A 20677-nucleotide genomic window follows, 5' to 3' on the forward strand; every position below is an offset into this window, starting at 1 on the left:
TGGAGGGTGGGGCTGAGATAAAAAAATGAGTTTTTGGCCTCAGTCCGACCCTCCTTGGAGTTGCTCTAAGGTCTTCACTTAATACAGTCCAGTGTGATCCTGGTGTAACGGTTGGACACCACCCCACTTAAGTCCATGAGGTCGTGAGATCGAGTTTCGGTGGAAGCAGTTTGTCATCAAGATTCATCTCATGTAATTAGGGCAATATATAAAGTAAATATTGTGATAAATTTATCGAGCTTTAAGCCTTTTTGATGTTGTCGGCTTTGGGTCTCTTTCATTGTGATTTAAATTAGGCGGTTATCGTGCTCGTCACATCTTCATGATGTATATATGCCTTGTAACGACTAACATAAATCGTAGTCGATTTCTCAAAAAAAAAAAAAAAAAAAAGTTAATTCCTATATGGCCCCCTACTTTGTGACCAGCTTCCTTTATGACCCCCTTTTTTTCGTAAATTCAAATATGGCCCCCTTTTTTTATGTAATTGTGCTAACTACCCTTCCTTTAAATCTTTTTTCAAAATTAAAATTAAAAATAAAATTATAATTCCACCTCATTTCCTCTCCACCACACATCTCTCTCCATGTCAATTCTCTCTCTCCACATCACCTCTCTTTCCAACTCACCTCTCTCTCTCTCCAACTCACCCCTCTCTCTCTCCAACTCACCTTCATCTTCTCCGATTGAAGTCGCCGGCCGGAGATTTTTCCGGCTGGCGACCAATATGTTGGGTCGGCTGAAAGGGAGAGCTGGGGCGGAACCTCAGCTCAACCCTGTCAAACCCAGGTTGGAGCAGTCGACTGAGGGCGAAAGTTTGAGTCCGCTGGGGGTTGCAAATAGGAGTGTACTCGAGTCGATCTTTTAACGAGTTGCTCGAGCTTGACTCGACTATTGCTCGTGCTCGACTCGAAGATTAACGAGTACGAGCTTAACACGAGCCCAAAATCATGCTCGTTATGTAACGAGTCGAGGTTGATCATTCTTTAGAGTATCCCGAACTACTTGTGAACGACTCGTTTAACATACTATATATAATAATGTAATACTACATAATTACGTATTAGTATTGAAACTTGTACATGGAATACCAACCATTAAAAAATTATTAGAATAAGAATCATTAATCATTATTGTTGTAAGTGACAAGTGTCATTGAAGTATTTTGATAATTTTTATGAAAAAAAAAGTATTTTGATAATTTAGGAAGTTGTTTTAATTTAAAGTACTTTGATAAACGAGCTTAAAACAATTCGAGTTCGAGTTTTTTCAAACATATACGAGCCGAACTCGAGAAAGCGGACAATTACTCGACCGAACTCGAACTCGAACTCGAGCAAACAGTCAAAGACACTAACCGAGCTTGAACATCTTACTACTCGCATTGGCTAGGCTCGGCTCGAGTACACCCCTAGTTGGAGATGTTCTAGATGAGCTAAAGACAAACATATTCTTGCTAAATAATACTTGTATGGGTGCATGGGTGTACGCACACATACTTCCTAGTACTCCCTCCTCAATCGTCGTCCATCTGTTCTCTTCAGTCTCTCTCTCTCCAGTCTCTACCGAGAGAAAGAGAGAGATTTGATTCATCTATCCGATAGATCTGAAAGTATCAGAGATTTGTCAAGAAAATCAGAGATTTGTCAAAAAAAGTTTCGAGGGATCTTCTTCTTTGGTGATTATTCATCTAACTAATACTCCAAATTCTTTCACTCTCTTTATTTTAATCATTTAGGTTCTAAATTAGGTTTGCTAGGGTTTTTTTGTTTCTTCGTTGTTTAGTACTCATAGAAGAACAAGTTGGATTTTTATTCTGATGTATATTTCTCGTGTTCGTTTTTTTGACTCACTACTGAAATTTCATCATTTCTACCATTGTTACTGACTTTTAGCTTGATCAGTTATCAATATGATATCTTATCGCACACTTTGTATTAGTCTACTTTTGTAGACTCTCATAGTTAATTAGGGCTTTTTGTTTAAAGAGAGAGAGCAAGGATGATGGTCATTTGGGCTCATAGAGCACTAGTGACTTTCATCCTCCCATATTCTTCTAATGTTTTATTGCACAAATATTCATGATATGTACTTCCTAACCTTTATCTATTATGGAATCGAACGACTTATAAACGAAGCATAAGAGGGAAGTCAAGAAAAATATTTCAAGTTTGTCTCATTAGGTCGCCTTAGTTGCCTCTTTCTCGGTGATGGGTGTGATGCCAACCCATCACTCTGGTCGTTTAGGCCGTCGCCTAGCTCAATTTTTCTATGTAAATCTAATCAAATTTTATGACTCTGTGTAGACTATGGACTTTTATAAATATGAAAAATTGTTTCGGAATTTAACTTTAGGATGTGTTATGTTTTTACAATTGAAACAACTTTGAGTTTAAAACGAGTAAGTCCCTGTTGTATTATTGCGTTAATGTTGTGACAAAAATCTGGTTACAAATAGTCCCTTTTTGTACTCCTAGGATCAGAAGTACTGTCAGGGGTAAGTGTAAACACTGTTAAAAGTGGAGATAAATGCTGTTATAGTTGTATATGGAAGTGGCTACTCGCATTTGATGGTCTGAGTGTTGCCTGAGGCCCTGACCTTTACGTATTATACACGATAAGTGAGGTTTGGTAATTGGTATTAAGAATTTGATACGAGTATTTGGCATGTTATATGCTACTTGCGGTGTTGTATGTCTCTTTGGAAAATCCAATTTGATCGACATTGGTCCATTCAGATGTTTGTAGTATCTTATGCATGTATTATGTGTTAATTGTTCTGTTTTAGTGATTAGTTTACCAGTGACGCTAGTCATTTGTCCTTTTTTATATGTCAATAAAATCAAATTTTTTTTGGGTAGGTACTTTTGACTTGAGAATGACGGTTATAATATTAGGAGAATGACGGTTATAATATCAGGAGAACGCCGGTTATAATATTAGAGCAAGTTATGTTTCACTGTTACACATTGTGCATTTAACTCATAGAATTATGTGGATAAAGGAATTGTTTTGTTATAAAAATTCTAGCTCAGAGATACATGTAAATGTCTCAATTGGCCTAGTATAAGTTGCTTAATATCATGTTCTAGGGTCTATATGGTTATGGCTTTTGTTTGCATATCATGACTTTAATTGACAATATTTATGCTTTTGGGTATGCAGGGCCAATTCCTGGAGATGGCATCAGAAGAAAATTCACAACCCTCAACATACGTTTCAAATGATGATGGCCATCACCCTGAAAATCTGGAACCTCATCTCTTAAATCATGGGTAGAAATTATTTCTTTGATAGATGACATTTCTGTTAGCTGTTATTTATTTTTCTCTTGTGGAAGCTGACGTTATGATAAACACAGAAAAGAATTGTTAATCGTTTTAATATTTCGCAGTCTCTCACTTTGGTATTTCTAATTTTTTATTTGATAATCTAGAGATGCAGAAACACAGAGTAAAGTCAATGAGGCTGAGGTTGTAGGTATAATGGAAGTGATTGCTGCTACTGGGAAGTTCTGGTATGTCATCCTTGTCTTGTCTCTCACATATAGAACATAGATGACAGGTAAAATGTACAGTAAGAAAAGTATGACTTTTTGCATGCATGAGATACGAGTTTACCTTTTTAACAATTATTGAAAATGAGTGCGTATATCGTACATATATCTACTTCACCTACCATGATTTTTGAACACAATAGTTTTTTATTCCTCAGAGATCTTGTGGGAATAGTTAGTAAGCCCTTACCAGTACACTCACCTCTAACTGTTTTTATGAGGTGGTCAAGACCTCTTCGATTTCCTGAACCACTTCTTACCAATTTCTTTTGTAAGTTGCAGAATTTATTGATGTGATTGAAAGAAAGTATTCTGCCAATGGATATAAATATTTTCACCTAAATTATCTACTCGTATCAAAATATCATATGCTTTTATATGGTAAGTACTTATGCTGGCTACTGCCTTTCAGGCATGACTGGGACACTTTGAAGAGCTTGCTATCATTTCGGCTGAAGCAGGTATGGTGAGGTATGCCTAGCATGTTAGTGTCGCTACATACTATCTCCCGAGTCCTGACAACATTTGATAGTTTTTCGAAGTCATTGGTCCCAGCTGGGTGCTAGCTCTTATTTTTAGTTTACTGTATGAAGGTTTTGTCGGAGTATCCTGAAGCCCAGATGACCAGGGAACAACAGGTTTCTTCATTAGGTGAAGCGTACTCGGACTTGGTACAAAGGCTTGATGAAGGTAATCACCTAATGTGATTGTAGCTATTTCTGTTAATTTTAGCTCTTTCTAATTCAGTAAATGTATTAATTTGGACGTGATGCTATTCACACAAGAGTATAAACACATAATGTAACTAACACATAGCGTAATATTAAAGGTATTCTGGCCTCATAAGTTTACTTGATTATATTATTCGATGAACTAAATTGCTCTATATATATGTGTGTTGATATTGTTTTGCCGTACAGAATTGCATAGCTTCATTGAAGGTCCTCCATTTACCCTACAAAGACTCTGTGAGGTGATCAAAATAACTTCAATTATTTCTCTCTGATAATGGCATCCCTGATCAATGTTGCCCAGAAATGGGTTTTAGAGGTCTTTTACCTTTTGTGCTTAACGTGATTTTATTTGTACAATAAGTGTTGTTATTTTTCTTGATTCTTAGTTTCATCTGGTTTTCATCATTTAACGCGAAAAACATTAGACTGTTTAGTAATGATTTCCTTCTCATTTAAACAGATCTTATTGAGTGCACGGAACATTTACCCGAATATCTCGAAGCTTGCTTTGGCACTAGAAAAGGTTAGTAGATTGCATATTTTTTTAGCAGCAATATGAATTGAGATTGATCACATGCTCATTTGGCTCAAGAATTAATTTAGACCCTGCTTGGTAATTGGTATGCACAATTGCACATTAGCATGAATACTTGCAAATATTCATACGACTCCATTCAGATTAGGTTCACATGCCAATGTTTGTATATTTATAATAGCTGCAAAATGTAAATATTGGCCCCTCTTTGGTTAAATTCAAATGACTTCAAATTTAATTTTTTGGGAAGGAGAATGTGTATTTTTAGTCATTTTATATTCTATATGTTCAGATTTTTCTGGTATTCTGTTGCAGAATCTGTTAGTGACAACTACAATAGCAATATCAACTGATCCATACCCATCAACGGTGAGACATGGATTGGAGGAGCCTGAAAAGGAAACATCAACAGCTATGGCTCATTCAGAAGCAAATGGAGTTGAAAATAAACGAGATGACGAAGACGAGGAAATGCCAGACGCAGAGGAGGTTGATGAAGACAACAAGAACGAGAACATCATGGAGACTTCAGAAGAAAAGAACATCATGGAGACTTCTGAAGAAACGAACATCACAGAGACTTCAGAAGAAAAGAACATTATGGAAATTGAAGAAGAAAAGGACATAATGGAGATGGGAGAAGAAAAGAACATAGTCGAGACTCCAGAAGAGAAGGACATTATGGAGACAGCAGAAGAGAAGAATATCATCGAGACTGTTGAAGAAACGAACATCATGGCAACTCCAGAGGAAAAGAACACCCTCGAGACTGCTGAAGAAAAGAACATGGTGGAGAGTAATGCAGAAGAAAAGAACATCATAGAGACTGCTGAAGAAAAGAATATCATAGAGACTGCTGAAGAGAAAAACATCGTGGAGACTGTCGAAGAAAGAAACATCTCAGAGGCAACAGCTGGAGCAAGCCATGGGACTTCGGAATCATCAAGCTCAGATCCAATCACCAGTTCTGAGCCAACTGAGCCACCTTCAAACGATTCTTCTCTTTCAGGTGAGCAGAAGCAGGAGCAACATCAGTAGTCAGAGCAAAACCCTGCAAGTTAAGTAGTGAAATGTTCTAAAAAGATCCATAGATTTGGACCTACCCATTAGGGGACTGTCTTAGTAATGAGTTTATTCAGCTTGCAAGTTTGGGTAACTAAGCAATTTTTTTTCAGAATTCTTAAAAGAATGTTGAATAGAGAGAGAGAGAGAGAGGGATTAGTTGTTTACTCAAACTTGTTCATCTATATGGCAATCTGCTCCATGTGTTGATTTTAGAGTAGTTTTCTATTGGTCTAGAGATCGAAGAAGAACGTAATGAAATCCAACGGCTTTGATGTCCTTAAATATCTAAAGGAAATCTATTTAAATACAGATAGCTGATAGTTCTTAAGAGCTCTGCAAAACCAATTCCCCTAAACATATTTGGAGAGCTTCAACATGATTCATAAAGGCTTTTCTTTCCCTCTCTAGATCCCTCCTTTGTCAATTACCAACTTCAGAAGGGCAAATTTTGGTATTTCACAAAGATGGTCACCCATTTTGATCCTCCCATCTTCTTAACTCTGTTTCTCTTTCAATAGATAACTCACAACCACCACAAAAATACACAATTCCACATTCAACCCTCCATTTCTCTCTCACTCACTCTCACTCTCTTCAACTCAAAAATGTCTCTATGTTTCTTCTCCAATTGCTTCACTCTTCACACACCAAAGCTTCATAACTTCAAAACTTGCTATACCTCTCAACTACCCACTTCTCAAATTCAACTAAATTTCACCCCTTTTAACTCTTCTTTTATCCTCCCACTAAATTTATCAGAACCCACAAAAATTTACAGTAAAAGAGCTTCTTTTATATCATCTTCAACCTCCTCCCCATCTCTTGAAACCACCACCAAATCTTCATTCAGAAACAAAAACCCTAAAGACATCAATGTTTTAGTTGTTGGTTCAACTGGTTACATTGGCAAATTTGTAGTTAAAGAATTAGTAAAAAGGGGTTTCAATGTAATTGCTATTGCTAGAGAAAAAAGTGGAATTAAAGGTAAAATTAGTAAAGAAGAAACTCAAGAACAACTAAAAGGAGCAAATATTTGTTTCTCTGATGTTACTAACTTGGATTCACTTGAAAATTCCTTAGAAAATTATGGGTCTCCCATTGATGTTGTTGTTTCTTGCTTAGCTAGTAGGTCTGGTGGGATAAAAGATTCATGGAAGATTGATTATGAAGCTACAAAAAATAGTCTAATTTCAGGTAAAAAATTTGGAGCCTCTCATTTTGTTTTGTTATCAGCAATTTGTGTACAAAAACCACTTCTTGAATTCCAAAAAGCTAAATTAAAATTTGAAGCTGAATTGATTAAAGAAGCCGAAATTGATAATGGGTTTAGTTATAGTATTGTTAGACCAACTGCATTTTTCAAAAGTTTAGGTGGACAAGTTGAATTAGTGAAAGATGGAAAACCATATGTTATGTTTGGTGATGGGAAATTATGTGCTTGTAAACCTATTAGTGAACAAGATTTAGCTTCATTTATTTCAGATTGTGTAATTAAGGAAGATAAGATTAATCAAGTTCTTCCAATTGGAGGACCAGGAAAGGCCTTAACTCCATTAGAACAAGGTGAAATGCTTTATAAACTAGTTGGTAAAGAACCCAAGTTTTTGAAAGTTCCAATTGAGATAATGGATTTTGCAATTAATGTTCTTGATTTTCTTGTTAAGATCTTTCCATCAATAGAAGATACAGCCGAGTTTGGGAAAATCGGTAGGTATTATGCCGCGGAAAGTATGTTAGTTTTGGATCCTGAGACAGGAGAGTATAGTGCAGAGAAAACACCAAGTTATGGGAATGATACATTGGAAGAGTTCTTCGATAGAGTGCTTAGAGAAGGAATGGCTGGTCAAGAATTAGGAGAACAAACTATCTTCTAAATGTTCGTCGATGTTTACACATTAAGATATATATATATATATATATATATATATATATATATATATATATAATTCAGGAGAGTGGTTGTTGATATCTACAATTTCTATGAAGATTTTCCTTTCGGATGAGGATGAAACGATTTTTGTATCGGATATTGATACGGGTATGCGTTCTTTTTCGTTGTATCCTATATATTTGTTGTTGTGAAGCTATAAACTAAAAGCACTTTCTGTAAAAATCTTAAGTTCTGTATGTGGAGAGTTCTAAAGCAGCTCTAATTGTCAATGCTTCTTAGGTTTAAGTTCACGATGCTCGAATTATGTGAGGTAGGCAGAAAAATTCCCTCAGTCCCTCTAGTATATTTAACGGTCCCACATTGCTTACGAGAATGTCTATAGCATGGGGTATATTTGCAAGTTCAAGTTGGGTGAACTCATGAAGCATTTGTCAGGAACAAATCCCCGTACATGTTGAGCTTGGGCCTCGGTGTTTAAAGCGTAAAATATACCAATAGAGACTTAGATAATTGGAGATACAATACACAAGAAGGTTTATACTAATTTGAGTATCCGCTTCAATAGAAAAGTCATGTGGTCTACGAAATGTGGGATACGACTATTTTTTGGAAAAAATAAAAGAAGAAAGAAAAAAATAAAAATGAAAGAGAAGACTTGCACGAATAGCTTAATGCTCTGATACCATGACATATGTTTTTCATTCATATTCCAGAGAAACAACTGTCGTTTTATATAGACAAGCCAATTACAAGATTAATCACATCTTACTTACATATATTTAAGCGAACCATAACAAAACGGTCGAATCTAACCACTATTTCATTGGTGAATCTTCAATACGTCAAGGTAAAAAGCTAAGGTTCAAAGGTTGGAACCTGATCTACAGGAGATTGAATGACCTTAAAAACTGTCCTCTCTATCAAACCTCTATATGGGTCTTTCTCTCTCTTCTTCAACAGATAAGCCATTATGTTTTCTACCTCAGATTTGATGTTCAAGTACATTTCATTTGCATTGACTTTGTCTTTCAGTTCTTCTTTCTTTCCCTTTGTTTCGATTGGTTTCCCGAAAAGGAAGTAAAAGCGGCCTGGTATCTTTGGTAATACAACCGGCTCGAATAATTCTTGGTTTGCTACCTCCCCTTTTGCATCAGTTCTATAAACCACAACCAAAAAAATGTCAGAATTATAATTAATTGATCAATGACATAAATGTTGGATCATATTCGGTATCATCTTACTTCATTCTACTTTCAAGAAACCAAAATTAGTCACATAAAGATCTAATGCCTTAAGATTGTAGGATCACATTTTGGTTTCTTAAAAGTAGAATGAAGAAAGATTGTATCTGTTTTTCAACTGAAACTGCAGTATGAGTATGACCCAAACTATTTCTTTCACTTGTTAAACTAAAACAACTTGGGAAATGGCAAATTCTGATTACCTCAATTTTATAGTTTGTTTGTTTTGTTCTATCAAGTACTCTCTCAGAATGGGAATCTTCATCTGGTCATTATAATCAAGAACATACTGCAGTAAAAACGCAACAATATTAAACCACTTTGAAAGATAAACAGTAAACAAAAGAGTCACAAACGAAACCGAAAGTGTCTCAAACCTAAATCGATTGGTGGAAAAGTGCCTTGAATATGGGTTTATCTCAAACATGACCAGTTCGTTTTGTGTTGCCTTAGTCTTATAGGGGAATTATCAAACTATTAATACATGGGTTCTCGAGAAAAGCTCTTATTGGAATCTCTGTAATATTGTCTTCCATACATAGTGAAATCATTTTACTGTTTTCGCTGATAAGTAGGTCCTTACGATGGAATCATGTAATTTCAAACACGACCCATTCCTTTCGTGTTGCCTTAGTCTTATAGGGGGGTTATCTTGTTATCAGTATATAGTTCTTAAGAGAAGCTCTTAAGCAATCTTCGTAATATTGTTTTCCATACGCAGTGAAATCATCTTGATGTTTTCGCCGTGGAGTAGGTCCTTCTGATTGAATCACGTAATCTCTTGTGTTATTGTGTATGTTTGGTTATTTCTATGACTTCTTCTCTAGTTTCATGAGACGTTATAAAATTATGCATGCGTGTGCTTACGTGTAGTATATCATCTTCTCCTACAGCTCCAAATGGAACAATTGTGGCCCCAAATCGAGCTGCCATTCTCACAAATTCAGGCTGTTCGGGCCAAAAACACTTGTACTCTTCACCCTGATAATCATGAAAAAGGACATACTTAGAACCATATTTGGTAACAAGAAAAAATGTTCAGTAACTTTTATAAAGTAAATAACTGTAAAGGTAAAATGAAAGACCTAATAAATAGAAGAAAATATAAAGTTAACAGTCCGTCGTCGGTTAAAGTGGGTGCCCTTATAAGGGATTAAGCACCCTTTCCTTGTGATGTACTGATGTGATTCAACTTTTAAAGCCGTAAGGCCAGAAAGTGCCAAAGCGAACATTATCGCTAACAATCAGAAGGCTGCGCCAGACAATCTTATAACAACATACAAAATTTTGGAAGTGAATTGAATTTTTTTACTGCACCTTCTGATGAAGATATTCACGCATACCACCAGGAAAAAGAAGAACAATTGAGTCGGTTGACATCAATTTATAAAAGTAGCTAGCCGAGACAGGTACTGCTCCGAACATGCATATTTTGTCAATCCCTGAAAACTCTTGTAATGGGGTTTCGTTCTTGGAAGTAAACAACGGGTGGGTGATACCTCGAACCATAACTTTTTTCTCCTTCAAGAATTCTTCAATGATTGCAGGAAGATCGAGTGTGTTCAACATGTGATAACCCACTAACAAAACGGGACCTTTACTCGGAATTCCAGCCAGACCCCTCACTATCTTGCCATCTCCTAGAGTTGAAAACATCACTGGACTAGTAGCCAGGCGGAATAACCTGTGATACATGTCTTGGTTAGATCAGATTCGTTGAACAAAATAAAATATAGACAGTTTGGGTAATTCATTGTTTCTTACGCTTTTTCTTGGATAACCAGTTTCATGTATTCCGACATACTAGGTGGAACATAATCTGATATGTAGTCGTATCGCCTAGAATGGCGATACATGTGTGTAGCTTTTATAACAGATAACAAATTTAGATCAGCTTCCTGCACCATGGCACACAGGAATTTAGAAAGAAACTCATAATCTATAAATAGCTCATACAAGGAATCTATATAAAAAGGAATTCTATTGTTGTAGTGCCAAAATGGGGGAAGGAAATTGAATAGTGTTTGCACAGCAATGGTTCCATTTTTCGTTTGTAAAATCATCTATCTAAACGCTGGGCTTAAAGATGAGAGCTCAGTTTAGGCTCGGCTTGAACCCCTACAGACCAAATTCCGTCTGTCAGAAGAAATACTAAAAACTTGAAGGTAAAAAAAGGTTTTCTCACGTACCAACAAGAGGGCGTGCCCATTATCCTTAAAATAGCGAACCTTGCAATTCTCTAATGAAGTCCAAAGCCGTTGGGCTTCATCTCCGCTTGGTAGCATATTATCCTTTCCACTAAAAAACAAATACTCTTAGAGCAACAACTCCTTTAAAATAAAGGTTTGGTAAGCAGAACTGTTAGATTTTGTTAAGTATTCCAATTTTTCATGTTCTTTATTTCTTTTCAGAGATAAAAGAAGAGAGAGGCAGAGGCCGACGACGCTCAAATGGAAGTACATAGTGAGAAAAGGAGATCTTCCTCTCCACCCCTCTCTCCCTCCTTTCCCCTCTCCTCCCATTTTCTTCCCCTTCACTGAAGAAGGGTGTTTAGCTAAGGGGGCTACGTGCCAGACTTTGCGTTATATCTTTTTTTGGTAAAGGACGGAGCGGAGGTCCTCAATGAGGGAACAAAAGGAGCTTCAGGAGTGTAGGTTGTTCCACTGATAGGATGATCATGTCGATAAAGCTTAAGATAAGCACCTGGCCAGCACTAGTACTTCAGCTTTGACAGCATGTAAACGAGAATTAGTATAAGCAGCAGCAGAATGGAGCAACTTTAGTTTCCATGCAAGAGTCTCCTTAGGTAATATATCATAGATTCCCTGCACAAAATGGCCCAATGAGTATAAATAAGAACCATAAAATGGAATCCAGTTATACCCAATAAAATCTTTTGATAACAATCTACACGTCTCTTTTTGGTGAAAACTCCTAGTTATGAAAAGAAAATTTAGGTACACAAAGATGCATTCATCCTTAAAACCTTTATGTTTATGAAGTTAAAGACTATCAAACAAAAAATGTAGAAATCTTTAGTGAGGAAAAACACGTCGAATGGAAGTCATATTCTTACTGAAAGATGTGGTAATACTCCAACCGTGTTGGCTAACAATTTATCAAGTGCTTGTGAAGGAGGAATCCCATTGTCAATATTGGCAAGCGTCATCTTGATCGGGTCCCCTGAAGTAATAACGACTCGAGATTCTTAAAGAAGTTAGTTCTAACTTGTGCCAAAAATACAAATATTGCTGACTGATTTCAAAGGAATACATACCTATAACAAAGATAAGAGAATAGAACGCTGCAATAAGGAGGTTAGCAGGCAAGGCCTCCAAGATAGGGAGCAAAGGCTGCAACTGTGACTTTCTGAATGATGTTGCTAAATAAAGAGACAAAAACGACGTTAATTGGGTACTGAAGTTAAAATGAACACTTCTAGTGACAAAGAAACCACAGCTTAAAAACTCGACAAATACATAATGTAGTTTTTGCACATTAACCTGGATTAGATAATATCAGGATTAGATCAACAGTAGGATTACGGGCAGCGACAGCAAGTGCCAAGCAACCTCCCATGGAATCCCCAACTAAATAAATTGGTCGATTTGGATACAAAGCATGTTCGTGCATCATGGTATTTTCGATGATTCTCAACAATCCTTAAAATAAAGAAAATCTCATCATCACTAAGATACAACATTATAACAGATAAACAGGTTCATATTATTAACTATCAAGTAAGGAAATTCTGAGAAAAAAAGAAACAAAGAGGATAAGGATCAAAACCTTCAAGGGGCGTCCGATCATGAACAGGAATATGCAAACACCTAACTTCAAAAACCCTGCACTCATAGCAACAAATAAAGTCAAAAGAACTATCCATAGCTTTAAAGGGCCACAGAATAATGCATTACCCATCTTGGACATTAGCATGTATTTATGAAATTTCAGAAACTTACTTCCCAAGAGCTTTGTGATGCAAAATTAGTCCCAACCCGGTACCATCCAGTCCTACCAGAACCCATTGACACAAAAATCATTAAATCAAATTCGGAGAATCACTACTTCCAAGTTCCAACAGACAGAAGAAACTCACAAGAAATATTCAACTAAATCACACTTTTTAGGATATGCAAAATATTATTGAACGGCGAAAAATAAACAAATAATGAACACATAGGCGAGGCAACCGACAAACCCCCATTAAAATCTTTTGAATGAGAACCATGCTAGGAAGCGGAAAAAAACTAAAAGGATTACACTTTTATAGGAAGTGCTTTCTTCCTCCAGAGTTTTACTTGTAACCTTTCAAAGAGGATGATGTTGCATCACCCTCACAACATACTTTCATCAACTATTTTTGAAAATCACTTCGATTCAAAATCGATGGAACGGATTACACCATCAATGCTTTGAGTAAGAGGGATTGTAGAACCTTTCTAGTTCTCTTATGAGTTTCAGCTAAATTATAATAAGGACAAAACAAATGGATAAAGTTTCCAAGAACCCCGAGATTCTGTTCAAATTGTAATCGACTAAAATCCTTTCATCAATGAAGAATAATAGTTACGATTGAAAAAAATAGGAGCAATGCAAGTAAAATCTAAGCAATTACCGGGCAAGAAAAGAAGAACAGGAGAACCTTTGATTGGATTCCCACACTCAACAGGGCAAAACCATCTAGGGGGACCATTATCGGGCTTAATCATATCCGTCGCTATATCTAGGTAATCCTTCACACTTTTAGTCCCATAACCATCATCCCACAATACTTCCAACTTTTCTGAATTTTCACTCAACTTACTACTCTGCTTCTTGTCCTCGTCTCTTGACAATGAAATTGAATTGGCGTCCGCTAAGGCACGAAATCGAACTCTAGCACGAATTTCAGACACAAAAGTTAAAGGAAAAGAAGGCAAACCCCGAGTGCCAGAAGAAGAACAACAAAAAGAAGAAAATAATGTTACTAGGGATGTCATGAATTCTGCAAGTAATCAAACTAACTAAAAAAATGGAAACAGGATAAGAAATTTAAGCCCTTTGTTACAGGTTCAACACAACCAACAAGTATACAACAATGAAACATAAGATACTTATAATAATATCACAAACTTTACAGGGGAAAGAAAGATAACTGCTATTAGTAACAACAAGTTCTTATTAAGAAACAAGTTATATAGTAAGGGCCCTGTATTCAAAGTTCAAACCAAATTGAGCATGCAATAACTACTCAATAGGCAGTACAGGGGAATAAGAAATAAACTTTAAAAATATTAGACGTGGTTAATTACATGCCGGAAAAGTAATGAGATTCGAAAAATCATTGGGTTACTATGAAATTTGATATTCTAACAAGATTTAGGAAAGAAACAAAATGTAATTGTACATTTGAACAAGATCAAGTAGAAACAAAGACAAAACGATAAAAAGTTAAAGACAGAGATGGAGAGAGAATCTTCTTTTAATGGCTATCATGGAAAATGTGGAAAGAAACACCATTGAAGCTATTTTTTGTTTTCTTGGGGATCTTTGGTAATGGTTGTTGTGCAGTCATTTCAACTCCACAGTCTGAAAACTTGTCATTATACATCGTAGATGCAACAATTCAAATTTCAGATCACTGATGCTACTCCAGATTACACTCATTATATTGCATAATTATTATTTTTCTTGAAAATATAGTGTGTTTAAAGAAATCAGACTTGATATATATAATTGTTTTAATATTATCTATCAAAAATGTTTTTACCTATATTAAGGGTTTACCCAATAATCCATTTTGCTTTACCTTAATACAGCAAGCATCTTACATATTATTCTTTTAGAACAACTTATGCTACCCTAAGAACGAAATTTGCTATATATAAGCTTAGAAGTTATACCAACAGAATCGCCCGTTATTTTTAAATGATTTTTTTTTCTTTCAGAAGTAAGGTTACTTACCTGAAAATGATTATGTCTTAAGGAATCCAACTTAAATACTTTTCATATATATTTAAGAAGACCAGTATATCACTGCCTTTATATGGATAGCAAATGCAAATTAAGCACATAAAGTTACATATATTTTTGCTAATTATAACAGAACGGATTAATTTCTCGACTACTCAATTGGTGAATCTCAACACATCAAGGTGCAACAAGCCTATATGCTTGTATTTATTGTTAACAGGGCACACCATATGAGCAACCAACTCGACACCTCCTGCAGACCAATTATAAGAGGGATGTGCCATAGTTTGGACTCATAAATGTTTCCTCAAGCCAGTAAGTACAGAGCTAAGGTTCGAAGGTTGGGACTTGATTTATGGGAGATTGAATGGCCTTATAAATAGTCCTTTGTATCAAACCTCTATATGGGTCTTTTTCTCTCTTCTCTAGCAGATACGCCATTATGTTTTCTACCTCAGATTTGATCTGCAAGTACATGGTGTTTGCACCGACTTTATCTTTGAGTTCTTCTTTCTTTCCCTTTGTTTCGATCGGTTTCCCGAAGAGGTAGTAAAAGCGGCCTGGTAGCTTTGGTAAAACACCTGGACAGAACTCTTTCTGGTTTGCAACCTCTCCTATTGCATCAGTTCTATAAACCACAAGCAGAACACAGTCACAATTATAGCTTGATAAAGGACATAAAGAGAACTATTCCTTTCACTAACTAAACTAAAAGAACTTGGGAAATGGCAAAAAAAAATACCTTAATTTTGTAGTTTGTTTATTTTGTTCTATCAAGTACTCTCTCAGCACAGGGATGTTCATTTGATCATTATAATCGAGAACATACTGCAAACAATATTAACCATTTGAAGATATTCAGTAAATGAAGGATATGTTGGGAGGGAACAAAAGCGTTTCAAGACTAAATTAGACGAAAGACGGGGACCAATATGAGAATTCAAGAGGGAGGGAAAATTCAAGATATGTGTCGAAGAACTGTCTTAAATGTGGGTCGATCTCAAACCCCATCCATTTAATCTGTGTTTCCCTACTCTCATGAGGGTGAATATCAATGTATGCTGGGGGAAAGGGGATGTTCAGTTTTTTCATCTTTTGGGATGCAAAGGAAGTGCATAGTATTAGGGTGGTCGAGAAAAAGCTCGTACGAAAGCTCTGTAATCTTGTTCTTCACACATGGTAAAATCATCTGCCATTTTCACTGTGGAGTAGGTTTTTTCATCTCTTGTGTTTTTCTCTTTGAATGATTACTTCTGTTATTTCTTCTATGCTTTTCAAAATGTTGTAACAATATGCAAGTATATCTTACTTGTACTATATCATCTTCTCCAACAGTTCCAAAAGGAATAATTGTTGCCCCAAATTCAGCTGCCATTCTCACAAATTCAGGTTTTTCGGGCCAGAAACACTTGTATTCTTCACCCTGATAATCATGAAAAGAAACACACTTAATTAGAAATTGAAACTTATTTCATAAACAAAAGCGCTTTCAATCGTTAAATTGTTCGCATATGTTCACATCCGTCCCCCGTTTGAGATTTTTATTGCTATATCTAACACCTCGTACCGGAGTCAGAAACCACTACCCGTACGATGTTCATGTTAAGTACGCAATGTACTTACTCCTTAGTACCTAAGTCATACAACTTTATTACATTCCACTAGTAAATGACAATGAAGCATATACGGAAAACCAATTTGATGAAAGATAAGAAACTCCAAACTAAAGATAACGAAAAACATAACCAATTAAATTTGGAAGTGAGTTAAAATATATTATTTACCTTGCGATGAAGAGCCTCACGCGCACCACCTGGAAATAAAAGAACAATTGAGTTAGTTGACATCAGTCTATAAAAGTAGCTTCCTGAGACAGGTACTGCGCCAAACAGGCTCGTTTCATCACTCCAGGATAACTCCTTTGATGGGGTTTCATTCGTGGGAGAAAACATCCATGGATGGGCAATACCTCGAACAATAACTTTTTTCTCCTTCAAGAATTCTTCGATAAGTGCAGGAAGCTCCATCGCCATCAAGATGTGATAGCCTACTAATAATGTAGGACCTTTACAAGGTACTCCAGCCAGACCCCTCACTATCTTGCCATCTCCTAATGTAGAAAACATTACTGGACTAGTAGCTAGGCGCTGCAATCTGTGATAAGTATCTTGGTTATAGATCACATTTAGTTAAGTAACTAAAACACAGATTGTTTGGAAAATTCACTGTTTAATATGGTAATTACTTACGCAAACCCTTGGACTAGCACTTTTTTGTATTCTGACATACTAGGCGGAACATAATCTAATATGTAATCGTGTCGCTTAGAATGACGATACAAATGTGTAGCTTTTATAACAGATAATATATTAAGATCGGCTTCCTGCACCATGACACACCGGCAATTTAGAATGAAGTTCCATAATCTGGGATTATTCACTACAAGGAAACTATAAGTTCTTTCTATTGGTACAATATCAAAATGGAGTAACGGTTGAATAGTTTCACTAAAAATGCATGGCCTTAAAGATGACAGCTTGTATTAACAAGCTGATCACAACTACGACAGTTTCAGGCTTGGATTGAACCCAGCAGACCAAATTAGTCTACCAAGAGCAGAACTTAAACTCAAAGGGAAAAGAAGTCTTTTCACGTACCAATAGAAGAGTATGCCCGTTATTTTTAAAATAGCGAACCTTGCAATTCTCTAATGAAGTCCAAAGTCGCCGAGCTTCATCTCCGCTTGGTAGCATATTATCCTTTCCACTGAAATGCAATTAGACTATTGAAGCAAGAACTCTTCATAAAATAAAGTTCTGTTTCTGAAAGAAGATATATATGCAAGTATTCGACGTCCCTAAGAACATAACTATAAAATACCAACACAACATGATGGTATAAAGAACTAGAACAACAAAGAGGATTTCCTGATCTAGCAAGTGTAATAGAAAACCCACATGCTTGAACTTAGAAGGAAAAAATAGTGACGGTACGTCAGTACAAAGTCACGGACCTCATGGCAGTAAAAGGCAGTGTACATATTAAAGCTTAAGATAAGCACCTGGCTAGCACTAGTACTTCAGCTTTGACAGCATGTAAACGAGAAGTACTAAAAGAAGCGGCGGAACTAAGCAACTTTATTTTCCACAAAAGAGTCCCCTTAGGTATGATATCAGAGATGCCCTGTTGCGAGGAGTGTACTTCAATTATGAACCATAAAAAAGGAATTAAGTTGTTGATACTCAGTAAAATCTTTAGAAGACATTCAATGTGTGCGTGAGTGTGCGTGAGTGTGCGTGAGTGAGTGTGCGTGAGTGTGTGTGTGTGTGCGTGAGAAACACATCACATGGAAGTCATCCTTACTGAAAGACGTGGTAGTAATGCAGTTAGGTTTCCTAACAATTTTTCAAGTGTTAGTGCGGGAGGAAGCCCATTTTCAATATTGACAAGCGCCATCTTCAATGGGTCCCCTGAAGTAGTAAAGAAAATTCTAATTATTTTCCAAACAATTGCTTCAGCAACAAGCTACATCTAACTTGTGCTGAACATAAGAATGTTATTTAATGATTTCAATGAGGAATATGTACCCATAATAAAGCTAAGAAAACTAGAAACTGTTGTATGGATGTCAGCAGGCAAAGCTTCCAAGATAGGGAGCAAAGGCTGCCATCGTGACTTGCCAAATGATGTTGCTAAATAAAATGGTAAAGAAACGTCGTTAAGACAACATGGAACTTAGAATGACAAGTTCTAGCATCAAAAATGGACATCCTCAAAACTTATTGGAGATTAATAGTGAATTTTTGCACACTAACCAGGATTTGATAATATCAGTATTAGATCAATATTAGGGTTACGAGCAGCGACAGCAAGTGCTAGGCATCCTCCCAAGGAATCACCAACTAAATAAATTGGTCTACTTGGATACAAAGCATGTTCGTGCATCACAGTATTTTCAACGATTCTCAGCAATCCTTAAAACAAAATAATCACATCATCATTAAGATGGAACACGTAAAATGTTTATATAATCAGCTATCAAGTATGAAAGTTTTTCGGAAAAAGGAGGATAAATATTGAAAAACCTTCGAAGGGTGTCCGATCATTAACAGGAATATGTAAGCACCTAACTTCAAAAACCCTGTATTCATAAAAACAGATGAAGTTCAAAACACTATCCATGCCTTTATAGGGCCACACCATTTTACCCCATATCTTGGGTGTTATGCATTTGCATTTATTCATTCTTGCTTCGCCACTCTTAGGCAAAGATATGATTTGTGCAACTTACTTCCCCAAAGCTTTATGGTGCAAAATGAGTCCCAACCCAACACCATCCACTCCTGCCAGAACCAATTAACGCGAAAATCATGCAATACTATTACTAAATTTGCACAACCACTACTTCCAACAGACATTAACAAGTCAGTTGAAAAAATCAACTCGCATAGATAGAGACATACTTTATAGCTGAAAACTCTTGCATTTGAATAGAGACTTGATTTAAGATCTAACTCCATAGATAGAGAAACGAAATGCCAAAATCTCATGCTTACCAAATAAATGACATACATACTAATTTTAAATCAGGTTTTGAAGTTCATGAAAAACAATGAAAGTAACATTAGGGATTGACAAAAGAAGAAGCAATTCAAGTAAGTGTAAGCAATTACCAGGCAAGAAAAGAAGAATAGGAGAGCCTTTGATTGGGTTCCCGCATTCAACAGGACAAAACCACCTAGGAGGGCCACCATCAGGCTTAATCATATCTTTCGCTCTATCAAAGTAATCATTCACACTTTTACTCCCATACCCATCATCCCACAACACTTCCAACTTTTCTGCATTTTCACTCAAATTTCTACTCTTCTTCTCCTTGTCTCTTGAGCCAGTATGGACTGACCCATTTCTCTCCTTCTCTCTACCTAATTCTGATGACAATGGAATCGAATTATCTGTCGCTAGGGCACGAAATCGAACTCTAACTCTAACCCGAAGTTTAGATTGAGAAATCAAAGGAAAAGAAGGTAAAATCTGTAAACCAGAAGAAAACAATGTTATTCTAGATGCCATGAGTTCTGCAAGTAATCAAGGTATTAAGTTTCAGCCCTTATTTCTACAGGATCAGCTGAGAGAGCGGATACTTTTTTGTTAGAACACATTACAAGAATCACAAGCTTTTAAAGGGGAAATATTACTGCTATAGTTCAACAATAACAAGTACCTTATAATAAGTTACAGTAAGAACCCTAAATTCAAAAAGAGATGAGCATCCAATTAGTTGGTACCTGATAACGAAAACGGAAACCCTAAAAGATCATCCAAAAAGTGGTTAGTTGAATGCCAGAAAAATTAGTAAGATTGTAAACTATTATAGGAAGGATTTTGGTGGTTCTGATATTTGAACAAGAATTTGAAAAGAACAAAGTGACTGAGAGAGAGAGGAGTGGTTTGGCGGGAAATATCATTGGCTGATTTGATTCGGACCAAAAAAAAAAAAAGCTAGATGACATGTGAAGATAAAGATCCGGAAGACAGCTACCCATCCGCTTGACCGATACAAAAGGTACACATAAGCACCCGATGGTCAAAAAGTTCAGTGTCTGACCGACTCGAAAGAATTGGCGGACGGTCACGGTCAAAATTTTATATCGTCTAACCGCCCTCTAACCGACCAACCAATATGGCCCGTCCAAACAC

At 36.3% G+C, this 20677-nt stretch overlaps 4 protein-coding genes across 16 annotated transcripts; 2 read left to right on the forward strand and 2 right to left on the reverse strand.

Moving 5' to 3' along the window:
- The first annotated feature begins 1308 nt into the window (after nucleotides 1-1308).
- Nucleotides 1309-6102, forward strand: LOC147569965 (serine/threonine-protein phosphatase 4 regulatory subunit-like protein). 2 transcript variants are annotated; one of them, XM_086656544.1, is made up of 8 exons: nucleotides 1309-1678; nucleotides 3166-3275; nucleotides 3437-3517; nucleotides 3969-4017; nucleotides 4150-4246; nucleotides 4477-4529; nucleotides 4751-4813; nucleotides 5141-6102. In XM_086656544.1, the coding sequence occupies exons 2-8, from the start codon at nucleotides 3181-3183 to the stop codon at nucleotides 5861-5863; spliced, it is 1161 nt and encodes a 386-aa protein (XP_086512670.1). In that variant the 5' UTR covers nucleotides 1309-1678; nucleotides 3166-3180; the 3' UTR covers nucleotides 5864-6102. The 2 variants fall into 2 exon arrangements, with proteins under 2 accessions (XP_086512670.1, XP_086512669.1); XM_086656543.1 differs by lacking the exon at nucleotides 1309-1678 and adding an exon at nucleotides 2970-3043.
- A 393-nt stretch (nucleotides 6103-6495) lies between these two features.
- Nucleotides 6496-8036, forward strand: PCB2 (NAD(P)-binding Rossmann-fold superfamily protein). Its single transcript, XM_086656542.1, has one exon. The coding sequence runs from the start codon at nucleotides 6496-6498 to the stop codon at nucleotides 7762-7764; it is 1269 nt and encodes a 422-aa protein (XP_086512668.1). The 3' UTR covers nucleotides 7765-8036.
- A 413-nt stretch (nucleotides 8037-8449) lies between these two features.
- Nucleotides 8450-14141, reverse strand: LOC147569967 (phytyl ester synthase 1, chloroplastic-like). Its single transcript, XM_086656541.1, has 13 exons — nucleotides 13641-14141; nucleotides 12985-13036; nucleotides 12812-12867; nucleotides 12526-12684; nucleotides 12300-12404; nucleotides 12099-12205; nucleotides 11726-11847; nucleotides 11212-11320; nucleotides 10787-10920; nucleotides 10340-10706; nucleotides 9890-10003; nucleotides 9226-9311; nucleotides 8450-8937 (listed from the first exon to the last, which is right to left on the reverse strand). Exons 1-13 carry the CDS (start codon nucleotides 14002-14004, stop codon nucleotides 8637-8639), a joined length of 2076 nt encoding a protein of 691 aa, XP_086512667.1. The 5' UTR covers nucleotides 14005-14141; the 3' UTR covers nucleotides 8450-8636.
- Nucleotides 14142-14985: 844 nt separating this feature from the next.
- LOC147569968 (phytyl ester synthase 1, chloroplastic-like) lies at nucleotides 14986-20666 on the reverse strand. Of its 12 annotated transcripts, none has more exons than XM_086656533.1 (14): nucleotides 20266-20666; nucleotides 19651-20011; nucleotides 19269-19320; nucleotides 19063-19118; nucleotides 18793-18951; nucleotides 18565-18669; nucleotides 18341-18447; nucleotides 18039-18160; nucleotides 17635-17743; nucleotides 17227-17360; nucleotides 16762-17131; nucleotides 16287-16400; nucleotides 15720-15805; nucleotides 14986-15605 (listed from the first exon to the last, which is right to left on the reverse strand). In XM_086656533.1, the coding sequence occupies exons 2-14, from the start codon at nucleotides 19742-19744 to the stop codon at nucleotides 15305-15307; spliced, it is 1809 nt and encodes a 602-aa protein (XP_086512659.1). In that variant the 5' UTR covers nucleotides 19745-20011; nucleotides 20266-20666; the 3' UTR covers nucleotides 14986-15304. The 12 variants fall into 12 exon arrangements, with proteins under 12 accessions (XP_086512659.1, XP_086512660.1, XP_086512662.1 ...); XM_086656534.1 differs by having other exon boundaries at nucleotides 19651-19908; nucleotides 20266-20528; XM_086656536.1 differs by having other exon boundaries at nucleotides 17674-17743; nucleotides 19651-19908; nucleotides 20266-20521.
- Between the last annotated feature and the right edge of the window lie 11 nt (nucleotides 20667-20677).

Source organism: Eschscholzia californica, unplaced genomic scaffold (genome assembly GCF_041429995.1).
Source record: "Eschscholzia californica isolate CP2 unplaced genomic scaffold, dmEscCali1.0.p SCAF_1, whole genome shotgun sequence".
NCBI classification, from domain to species: Eukaryota; Viridiplantae; Streptophyta; class Magnoliopsida; order Ranunculales; family Papaveraceae; genus Eschscholzia; species Eschscholzia californica.

Bases quoted from the DNA above. Each gene is read 5' to 3' on its own strand.
- LOC147569965 (XM_086656543.1), top strand. From the start codon at position 2,993: ATGTGGATAAAGGAATTGTTTTGTTATAAAAATTCTAGCTCAGAGATA. The intron at 4,018-4,149 runs GTATGGTGAGGT...TACTGTATGAAG, and splicing joins TATCATTTCGGCTGAAGCAG to GTTTTGTCGGAGTATCCTGA. The intron at 4,530-4,750 runs GTGATCAAAATA...TCATTTAAACAG, and splicing joins CCCTACAAAGACTCTGTGAG to ATCTTATTGAGTGCACGGAA.
- PCB2 (XM_086656542.1), top strand. From the start codon at position 6,496: ATGTCTCTATGTTTCTTCTCCAATTGCTTCACTCTTCACACACCAAAG.
- LOC147569967 (XM_086656541.1), bottom strand. From the start codon at position 14,004: ATGACATCCCTAGTAACATTATTTTCTTCTTTTTGTTGTTCTTCTTCT. The intron at 13,037-13,640 runs GTAATTGCTTAG...GGGTTCTGGTAG, and splicing joins TGTTCTTCTTTTCTTGCCCG to GACTGGATGGTACCGGGTTG. The intron at 10,004-10,339 runs GTGCAGTAAAAA...CATGATTATCAG, and splicing joins GTGAATATCTTCATCAGAAG to GGTGAAGAGTACAAGTGTTT.
- LOC147569968 (XM_086656529.1), bottom strand. From the start codon at position 20,050: ATGGCATCTAGAATAACATTGTTTTCTTCTGGTTTACAGATTTTACCT. The intron at 18,670-18,792 runs GTTAGTGTGCAA...CATTTTATTTAG, and splicing joins ACTGATATTATCAAATCCTG to CAACATCATTTGGCAAGTCA. The intron at 18,161-18,340 runs GTAAGGATGACT...TCCTCGCAACAG, and splicing joins CATTACTACCACGTCTTTCA to GGCATCTCTGATATCATACC.